Source organism: Oncorhynchus clarkii, chromosome 22, assembly GCF_045791955.1.
Source record: "Oncorhynchus clarkii lewisi isolate Uvic-CL-2024 chromosome 22, UVic_Ocla_1.0, whole genome shotgun sequence".
NCBI lineage: Eukaryota > Metazoa > Chordata > Actinopteri > Salmoniformes > Salmonidae > Oncorhynchus > Oncorhynchus clarkii.
Window position 1 is genome coordinate 31,033,640 of NC_092168.1, and position 10,913 is coordinate 31,044,552.

The 10,913-nt window shown below is 41.5% G+C and overlaps 1 protein-coding gene across 3 annotated transcripts; it reads right to left on the reverse strand.

The window, feature by feature from the left end:
* Nucleotides 1-481: 481 nt before the first annotated feature.
* LOC139380768 (S-formylglutathione hydrolase-like) lies at nt 482-8,087 on the reverse strand. 3 transcript variants are annotated; one of them, XM_071123780.1, is made up of 9 exons: nt 7,990-8,087; nt 6,885-6,963; nt 6,057-6,145; nt 5,728-5,826; nt 5,481-5,605; nt 5,231-5,350; nt 5,042-5,140; nt 4,740-4,907; nt 482-821 (listed from the first exon to the last, which is right to left on the reverse strand). In XM_071123780.1, the coding sequence occupies exons 2-9, from the start codon at nt 6,950-6,952 to the stop codon at nt 741-743; spliced, it is 849 nt and encodes a 282-aa protein (XP_070979881.1). In that variant the 5' UTR covers nt 6,953-6,963; nt 7,990-8,087; the 3' UTR covers nt 482-740. The 3 variants fall into 3 exon arrangements, with proteins under 3 accessions (XP_070979881.1, XP_070979883.1, XP_070979882.1); XM_071123782.1 differs by lacking the exon at nt 7,990-8,087 and adding an exon at nt 7,503-7,558; XM_071123781.1 differs by lacking the exon at nt 7,990-8,087 and having other exon boundaries at nt 6,885-7,138.
* Nucleotides 8,088-10,913: the final 2,826 nt, after the last annotated feature.

Below are 10,913 nucleotides of genomic sequence, written 5' to 3' on the forward strand. Positions count from 1 at the left end.
TCTGCACTTTAAAGAGACTGTTTTGGCAACTGACAAATCTCAGAGCTCCATTTTAAATGTGTGACATTTATTTGAACTACACAAATGTGCTAAATGTTTTTACCAGTGTAACTATTGACTGCTGAGTTGAGCAGTTTTGCCCTTTTCTACCTTTCTGTTTATAGTCCTGAAAGCTTGTACTCAGTTTTGTACTTTGATTGGGAGGAAATGGTTTTTTTTTATGTTTAGGTTTCTTAAAATTGACGTACCATTTTGTACCTCTTGTCATATTGGTGAACAGCAATTTGGATTTTATTGCATGAAACACCCCTTTAATGTTGCCTTAACTGCTGTGAATAATGTATATATTTCATCACTATCAGTAAAGACCTTATCTGTAAAAAGCACATCGTCTTATGTTCTATAGTCCACCTACATGTATTTTGTATTGGTCTCAGATGTCAACGTGTATAAGCCTAAGGTCATAAAATGGAATCAAAAGTAATAACTGAACCTTTATTTCAGAAATACAGTTGGAGTAACCACATGATTTGCAAGCAAGCTCCTCTTAACACCAAACATCCTGGCCCCACTATTGTCTGTTCTGAGGTTGACTCAACATAGCAAGTGTGTTCATTTCAGCTCACAAGGCGCATCAGGTTAATTTTAGCTCGACCTCTCTGGATGGGACAGGTGGACAATACCAGGTGCACAGTTGGGGGTAGAAAGCACAGAAGAGGGTTCTGGTCCAGCAGTCAGTCTTAAGCGTTGAGGAACTTGGCGTGGTGCTTGATGTGGTCGGTGATGAAGGAATAGATGAAGAAGTAGCTGTGGTCGTAGCCCTGATGGAAACAAATGGCACTGTTTGACACTGCATTTTACATCAGTAAACAAGCACATACTGTATAGAACAACTGGCAGCAGGGAAATCACACAGGAAGGTCACCAACCCTAATCCAGTACAGTGGTTCCTCCTTTAAAATGTTGCCAGAATTATATGGCACATTATTTAATTGTCAGCAATTTTTAACAATGCTAGTTTGAGAAGCATTTGATTGACATTAGAGAATTTAAAACCTTTTTTGTAAGAACATAGTATATGTGATTGATTATGAAATGGTGTTTCTATTCCAAGAAAAACAAAACCATCGGGGTTTCCGTTAGGCTGGAACGGAAAATATGGCGCCTTACAACGTGACGGCCGGGAGTAGGCTACAGTACTAAGGATTATAAATTCATATCTAAGGGGCAGTTTTCATTAGGGCAAAACTGATCAGTGAGAATATCTAAAGGGGCTTTTATATAATGAAATTAACAATATTTTAGATGATTTCATTTATTTAACCTAGAGTGAGCGAGAAAAAGGCCATTCATGAACATGGGGTGAGACACTCACTAATATCAAAATTAAGCAAGTTTGTTATTTAGAGGGAGAGAAACCAAAAGCCACGTCATGGGTCTCCCGGTGGCGGCCGGCACGGGTATCGAACCAGCATCTGTAGCAACGCAGATTGCACCGATAGTGTTTTAGACTGCTGCGCCACTCAGGGGGGCACCATCCAAAGTTTTTAATGCTGATCAATTGCCTTTCACAAAGTATCAAAAAAACAGAGATGTTGGTAAGCGTATATTGTCCTATTATAATACTGTACATGGTGTCCAGGTCAGAATAACCAAAACATTTCTTTATTAAAGACTATCAGAAATAATGTTGGTACTTGTTTATTTTGATCCAAAGCCACTCAGATTTTTAAAAATGTATTTTACTAGGCAAGTCAGTTAAGAACAAATTCATATTTCAATGACGGCCTAGGAACAGTGGGTTAACTGCCTTGTTCAGGGGGAGAACGACAGATTTTTACCTTGTCACCTAAGGGATTCGATCTTGCAACCATTCGGTTACTAGTCCAACGCTCTAACCTCTAGGCTACCTGCCGCCCCAATGTAGGTGCCGAGGCTATATAACTGTGCCATCAACTTGATTATTTAGCCGACGTCAACACATTTTAAGAATATCATGGACTATAATTTAACATTTTCATTTCTCCATGCTTGTCTCAGTCAGCACGAAACAGTGCTGAAATAGTTGACCACAGCGGGTAGGATATAGATAGTGGAGATTATTTTGTTTTCAAAAAACGAAATTGAGCGATTAATCTGAATAAAAAGTCCAAAATAATATCAATAAAGGCCAACATTTTTTTTTTTTTTTTGAGAGGGAGAGAAACCAAGGACATCCCAGCCAGCCAAACCCTCCCCTAACCCGTAAGACACTGGGGCAATTGTGCGTCGCCCTATGGTACTCCCAATCACGGCAGGATGTGATACAGCCTGGATTCGAACCAGGGACTGTAGTGATGCCTCTTGCAGTAAGATACTGTGCCATTCGGGAGCCATGACCAATATATATTGTCCTACTAATAACCCATCCTGGAAACGTTGTTTGCAGAATTCACAGCCCGATACGCTTGTGAAAAACAGGGTTAATAATAATACCTTTTCCACCTTCCACATGTTAAAGGTTCCAATTGATAATGTTTTTTTTTAATCAATTAGTATATTTGAGTTTAACCACAATATTTGTTCTGGTGGATTAAACGGAAATTGCAACCAATCACGACCGGTTGTGATACAGCCAACCTAACTAAGAAATACATTTGAAGATGGGGGAGAATTCTCCTTCTAGGCAAGTCTTGTCCTGCTAATAGCACGGTACAACGTGTGTGTTTGAAAGAGTATTTTCCAGTAAGAAACCATTTGTTTACCTTCATTAGCCTACTTTGTTCCAATATTTATGTAATTCAGTGATATTTATTTCCATAGTAATTCGTTATGGATCCATAACTAAACATCTGCATTTGAAAGAGTATTTTATCATTGTTTTATTAACGAAAGCATAAAGATGCTGATAAAGAAATGCAGTACAGTATATGCTTTAGCCGATATTGAGGTTGCATGAGGTCTCCCACACGCACTTTAAAACATTTGGATAATAAAGAATTTAGAAGAGAATTCAGAAGCCGCTACTGTGCAGTCTGACAAGTAAACAGCCTACATACTGTAGTAAACATGGTAAAGTGGCTAATTTCTTACATAAGGGAGAGTCGGCCATGTCCTGCTCTCCTGTTCTAGGTGACCTCAAGTACTCATCAACTCTGTCTAATGCTTTTTCGGATTACATCAGTCATGGACAGTACACTTGTGAAAAACAAGTGTTTGAAAACCTGTTTTCAAAATGCCTCCAGCAGTCCATCATTACTGTAAATAAAAACACAGCATCCTGTTACATTCTTTATTGTAACCACAATGTCACAAATCATTTGTATCTACCTTTCCAGACTTTGGGATTTACAAGTGTGCACTTTTCATGTCATTTTTCGTTAAATCCCGTTCGGATTTAAGTATAACTTTTGACTGACGCCTTCAGTGAGAGGTCTAATGCTCTAATATTTAATAATTTCTGCCCTCCGAATTCAAGGGCATTTTTCGCGCCTTTATTAGTTACATTCTAACTAAAACAATGTGCAGACAGGCACTAATAACAGAAGGAACGTTTCCCTAGTCAGTGCCATTATTAGTGCAATGCCTCTTAAAGTGTTGCTCTGTGCTACCCAGTGGGGTGGGGGTCCACCCCCCCCCCCCAATGGGCTAGATCCGTCTTGTGCACTGCTCTGCGGCCCGTCCAGTGCCTCTTGCCTTGAACCTCGTGCGCCTACCGCAATCTCAGTGCATTCAGCTGGAGAATTGCAAGTGTAACAGTATAACTTTAGACCGTCCCCTCGCCCATACCCGGGCGCGAACTCTGCACACATCAACAAGTCACCCACGAAGCATCGTTACCCATCGCTCCACAAAAGCCGCGGCTCTTGCAGAGCAAGGGAAACTACTACTTCAAGGTCTCAGAGCAAGTGACGTCACCAATTAAAACGCTATTTAGCACGCACCGCTAACTAAGCTAGCCGTTTCACATCCGTTACACAAGGCAATACCATTGTGCGCCACTCGGGAGCCAATATATATTGTCATGCTAGAAACGTTGTTTGCAGAATTCACACAGGGTTAATAATATATCTGTGAGAATATCTAAGGGGCTTTTATATCATTTTAATTAGCAATAATAATAATAATAGCTCTGTTTCAAAAATAATATTTGAGATTTCGTTTTCAAATAACGTAAAGTGAGCAAGAAAAGGGCCATTCTTGAAAATGGGGTGAGACATTGTTACTAATTTGTAAATAAAGCCAGTTTGTTACTTAAAATTATTTATTTCTGTTTTTAGAGGGAGAGAACTCAAAAGCCTACCATCACCTCATGGGTCTCCCGGTTGCGGCCAGCACAGGTATTGAACCAGCATCTGTAGCAACGCAGTTTGCACTGCGATGCAGTCTTAGACCGCTGCACCACTCGGGCGTGTACAATATGACCGGTCGGGAGTAGGCTACAGTACTACAGTAAAAGCAAAATAACATTTCCACACCCTAATTATAATCTAAGTTTCTCTTAGAATAAAACCTTAGTGTAACAACAGTTTTAGTAAATAATACTGATGAGTAGTAACAAAAAAAAAGTGTATTTTTAGAGACACAGTAGTACCTTGGGACCCAAAAGCATAATCACTGCTCAAACTCCCCCTTGCGCTGGTCTGGAGAAATGTAGTGACGCAGGGTACTGTACTGGCAAAACTTTTAGTTGATCAACCACTGTAGGCATTTCAAGATCAAACAGTTGCTATAGTTGGTCTTTGGGTGGCAGCACTCACCGGCTGCAGCCTGAACACAACAGGAATCTTCTTTTCTGAGCAGGCGGCGATCAAGTTGTCAGGAAGCAGCTGGCTGGCCGACAGAAACTGGTCATCGCGACCCTGGTCGATCAGGATGTCCAGCTGTGGGCCGGAGTATGACGCTGCCAGTACCGTGGCATCATACGCCTGGAAAGGAGGAAAAGGAGAGGAGGAAGAGTGATTAGAAACTCATGTTATTCTGGAATTCCACTCCTCAAGGTCAGACCTGTAGTTTGTGATCCCATTGATTTGGCCAGTCCCCCTGTAACCCCATACTGTACCTCCCAGGTCTTCTTGTCTTCTCCTAGGTACCCAGAGAAGGCCTTCTGCCCCCAGGCACACTGGATGGGGTTACAGATGGGGGCAAACGCAGAAACAGCCTGCAGAGAGAAAGGGATGAAGAGAAAGGGATTCATTCATATGTTCAAAATATGTTGAGATCATAATGAAAAGACTTCCAATTGCAATGCCTTGTATTTTCCAGGGTTCTTCAGGGCGCAGATGAGGGCTCCGTGTCCCCCCATGGAGTGGCCGGAGATGGACATCTTCTCTGGGTCAGCAGGGAAGTTAGTGTTGATCAAACGAGGGAGCTGAGAGAGATGGAAAAAAGAAAGAGTTGGGAGGTGGTGATTAGCAGCGCATAGCAGTATCAACGGATTCACAATAGTAATAGTAAATGCTACCATCAGCACGACTACTATTATCATGCGACTGACACACCTCCTCAGTGACATAGGTGTACATGCAGTAGTTGGTCTTCCAGGGCTCCTGGGTGGCGTTAACATAGAAACCAGCCCCCGTGCCAAAGTCCCAACTCTCATCTTCACCCTCGATGTTACAACCACCTGAATATCACATAAAGAGTAGGAAGGTCGGGTGGGAGCTATAATTACTATTAAAAGGTGGGCATGAGCATTGATTTAGTAAGGGGTGACTTATGCAATCAGTAAAGCGTGTGCGTACGTACGTGGGCTGGTGTCTGGGGCGACGATGATGATTCCGTGCTCAGAAGCCGCCTGCTGACTGCCAGCCTTGGTGATGAAGTTCTGCTCTGTGCATGTCAACCCTAGAAGCACACAGTGAGACATGAAGGACAACATTTTCAACACACATAGGTAAAATCTAAGTAGTTGATCAGATTTTTATTCTAGATCAGAGCAAGTATACAGGCAAGATCTTGACAAATTAGTTGAATCAGGTGCGTTGGTATAGAACAAAATCCTACCCATTCTGGGCAGGGATGGTGACCACTGTTTTTTTGTAACAAATGAGAGACCATGGACTGTGAGAACTCACCAGAGAGCCAATAGAACACGGGGCACTTCTCATTCTCAGCTTTAGGAGGCAGGTAGACAGCGACCTTCATTTTACACTTCAGCTCAGTGCTGGGTAAAGAAAATGTATTACATCAAGTTTCCACCTAAACCATATGGACACTTGTAAAACTATCATTTGTGTATTCCAAAGGGGAAAAACAGCAGTGTGTTGCATTGATGTATAACAGTGAAACCGAAATTAGCTAACAGACTGTCTGTGACTTAGCAGTTACAGGATAGGTACTTTTTGGGGTAGCACAGATCATTTTTCAATAGCATCTTCGTTCTCGATTCGGCCAAAAATATATATTCAAAAAATGTTAAGTTGCAGGTGGTTTGTTTGAATTTAGAAAATGCTCTGCTATTAAAATAATTGTTTTGCTCCATGAAGTAATCCAACCATGTGTACGCCAAAATCTTGTCCATTTCAAATCTTCTCTCATTGATCGAGACAGGTGTGTCATGACATGCAGCACTTTGGGGTGGACAGAGTTCTGAATCAATGACAGAAGATTTGAAATAGACAAGATGGTGGCGTACACATTGTTGGTTTATTTCATTGAGCAAAATGTTTATATATTTAAAAATAGCATTTTCTAAATTCAAACGAACAGACGTGTGAAGATACATGTTTAGCCGAATTGAGAAAGAAGATAGTATCGCAAAGTTAAGGTTGGTCGAAACTTCTCTGTGCTATGCCAAACAGTACATATACTACTGGGGCATCACATTAGACTGTTACAATCTGCTATCTAAAACAGAATATGAGCTCTCTGGGGATGAGTCTAGTTTCACGAGGCTAGCTCACCTGTCATGCTCGAACACCTTCTGGTAGCCGCCACTGCATTTGTTGGATGACACTTGGACGAGGGCCATAGTTCGGTTACCTTTGGCAAGTCCACAAGGGAAATAGTTATATTGTAAGGGACATTCTTTCATAAATGTTGCTGCTACAGTTTTGCGTAGACCAGACAACATTGCATTTGGAAAACTATCTTTCTTAGCTAGCAACTACTAGCATGCTAAAACTGTTGCAAAGACCCTTTTCCAGTAAACGACACTGACGTCACGCACTGGTGCGCGGTAAGAAAGCCATCGCCATCTGCGCACATTCAACATGCACCTTGCGTTATAATTTTCTAAACTAAATCACTTTTGGGGGTTCCTATACGGTTACAATGATGTTTTAATTATTTAATGAACAGTTCTTTGGTTGTTATCTTTATTTTGGCTGCAGCAGTTGTTAGCTAGAATGTTAACGCTCATTGATATGGGCTAGGCTGTAGCAAAAGCTAGCCAAAGAGCCATTTTACTGGTTGAAGTGTTTAAGTATAATGCAGTTGATTTGCAATGAAGACAAACACTATTTTAAACAGGTCATTTCATAATTCAATTATAACCCAAAAGTACTGAGAAATGCACTCACAAGCAACATGTACATATGCCTTTTCTTTACTGGCGTTCTACAAGGACTCTCCCACCAATTTACGCGCATCGCCCTCGTGCGGCTGTTTGCAAACACAGGGGTTAAATCCACAGATGCATTCAAAAATAGAATGGAAAGTTGGTCAGTCATTCCACAGGGCAGGATACCCGACCAAGATAGGCCCAAAACACAGCTGTGCTAGCTACCTTATGAACAGTAACATCTTCAAAAAGCAACCACTTGAAAGCATGCATGGTGCAGCCTCTGTAAATCGCTAGATGATCAATCGATGAATGGTATAAAGCCTTCATAACAAGAGAATGCAGAACTTGGCACATTGTATCGGTTTCTGTGTAGCAGTCTGACTTATTCCAGCGAACCAGAGCCACTCATACTCTGCAAGAAAGCTGCCCGTAAGACGCTAAATAACTTATACTTCATGATCATAGAAACACGGAAAATAAGTGTTCATTTACACTTTGCATACCTTGTTAAATCACGATTATTGAGAATAACTTCACTTTGGTTCCTGCTACGTCTCCGCTGCTTGGATTTAGTAGTGCAACGTGAGGTTCTACGTGAAACGTCATGGAGATACCGCCCCTTGAATCTTCAAGCATTTGTCGATATGCAACCGAAAGGTTGCGTTGTTGTCAAAGAAAAGTTAAAAGGCCCTGAAATTATTGTTTTTAAACAAAAAAACTAAATTTGCCTCACTGTTAAAAAAATATTCAGTATGACTATAACAGCTACTTTACTGAGGAAAAGTGTACATACTATGCCTGTGATGTGGTTGCCCCACCTAGCTTTCTCAAGATGAATGCAATAACTGTTAAGTTGCGTCTGCTTTTATACAGTAAAATAATGTACATTTGTTTTAAAGCCACTAAGTCCTTTCTGTAATTTCAACACTAAAATAGTGTGTTTTACCGTAATAGTGCCTCGTGGGAAAATGTTGTGGAAGGGGAAAGTGTCTCTGGCTCATTAACATATTTTAAGGCGTGCCTTGTAAGAGGCTATATTTGTTGTAACTGTGAATGAGAACGCTGTACCCCAACAGAATACGGTAATATACTGTATTGTAGGAATTCTACAAACTTTGTCCTAAAACTCTACAGTAGCTTACTGGCCAATTGCTGCCAGTAATTTACTGTAATTCAGAATACAGTACCATACTGCAATTTGGAATGGGGCTTATTCTGATAAAAGTGTTTCTTGATATCATATTACACCCATTAATGCTCGCAATTGGTCCGTGCCTATTTCTTTTACATCGGTTCCCGAGTGGCGCAGCAGTCTAAGGTACTACATCTCAGTGCGAGAGGCATCACTACAGACCCTGGTTCAATTCCAGGCTGTATCACAACCGGCCATGATTGGGAATCCCATAGGGCGGCACACAATTGGCCCAGCATTGTCAGGGTTTGGCCAGGGTAGGTGGTCATTGTCTAGTTGTCATCGTCTTGCATGCCTAGTTAAATGTATTTATTTCATTTTAATTTAACTAGGAAAGTCAGTTAAGAACTAATTGTTATTTACAATGATGGCCTACCAAAAGGCAAAATGCCTCCTGTGGGGATGGGGGCTGGGATTAAAAATAAATGAAATAAAAATATAGGACAAAACACATCACGACGAGAGAAAACACAACACATCAAGAAGTTTTAACTGATTTGCCTCATTGAATAAAGGTTAAATAAAAAAATGCCAAATTAAAACATGAGTTGTTGACAACTGTAGCTAACCCTAACTCTTTTCCTAACCTGAACCACAATCTCCAAATCTGCCACACTACTTCACCTAACCTGACACGTTAATTATCTTAACAAGTGGTCAGATGACGCGGATGCTACACTACAGAACTGTTTTGCTAGCACAGACTGGAATATGTTCCGGGATTCATCCAATGGCATTGAGGAGTATACCACCTCCATCACCAGCTTCATCAATAAGTGCAATGACATCATCATCCCCACAGTGACCCTACGTATATATCCCAACCAGAAGCCATGGATTAGAGGCAACATCCGAAATGAGATAAAGTTTAGAGCTGCCGCCTTCAAGGAGCGGGACACTAATCTGGACACTTAGAAGAAATAACCTGCCTAAATGACTAAGAGTAGCACTCATGTCGGTAACCATGAAGTGCTTTGAAAAGCTGGTTGTGGCTTACATCAACACCCTCATCCCGGAAACCCTAGACCGACTCCAATTCGCATATCGCCCCAACAGATCCACAGATGAGTTCATCTCAATCGCACTCCACATTGCCCATTCCCATCTGGACAAAAGGAACACCTACTGTATGTTACAATGCTGTTCATTGATTACAGCTCAGCTTTCCACACCATAGTGCCCACAAAGCTCATCATTAAGCTAAGGACCCTGGGACTAAACACCTCCCTCTGCAATTGAATCCTGGACTTCCTGATGGGCCGCCTACTGGTGGTAAGGTTAGGCAACAACACATGTGCCACGTTGATCCTCAACACGGAGGCCCCTCAGGGGTGCGTGCTCAGTCCCCTCCTGTACTCCCTGTTCACTCACGACTGCGTGGCCAAGCATGACTCCAACGCCATCATTAAGTTTGCTGATGACACAACAGTGGTAGGCCTGATCACAGACAACGATGAGACAGCCTATAGGGAGGAGGTCAGAGACCTGGCAGTGTGGTGCCAGGACAACAACCTCTCCCTCAACGTGAGCAAGACAAAGGAGCTGATCGTGGACTACAGGAAAAGGAGGACAGAACATACCCCCATTCACATCAACGGGGCTATAGTGTAGCAGGTCAAGAGCTTCTAGTTCCTTGGTGTCCACATCACCAACAAACTATCATGGTCCAAACACACCAAGACAGTCGTAAAGAGGGTACGACAACACCCCCCCTAAACTGATATCCTAAACTGCTATGTAAACTAATCATCTGTGTTGAGAAACCATCAGTTGCCTAACACCGGAACTGACCAATGAAAGGTATAAATGGGCATTTCCTGATATCGTGTAACATCCACATCATGAAACGCCCCAAATTGCGGTCTGCAGTTACATCATATTCCATTTTTGTATCACCAAAAACCTTTTAATAAACACTAGTGGGCGCATGGTATTGTTGCTTTTCACTTATTAACATATTGAGGCTTGTCTTGTAAGAGGCTATATTTGTTGCACCCGTTAGTGAGAGTGCTGTACCAAATTAAGTGATATGTGGTAGTGGTTATCCAACAATTACATTTGGTTGCTTTAGTCGCTATCAATTTAAACCGTTTAAGGTCTGAAGTGTAAGTGATATAAAACACCAACTATCAGTTGGCTTGCTCTAATATACAATCACAATTTCACTATTAGCAATTGCTGATTTTATTTTCAATACAATTTTACAAGAAAGTACTGTATTGTTGTTTTGCTATA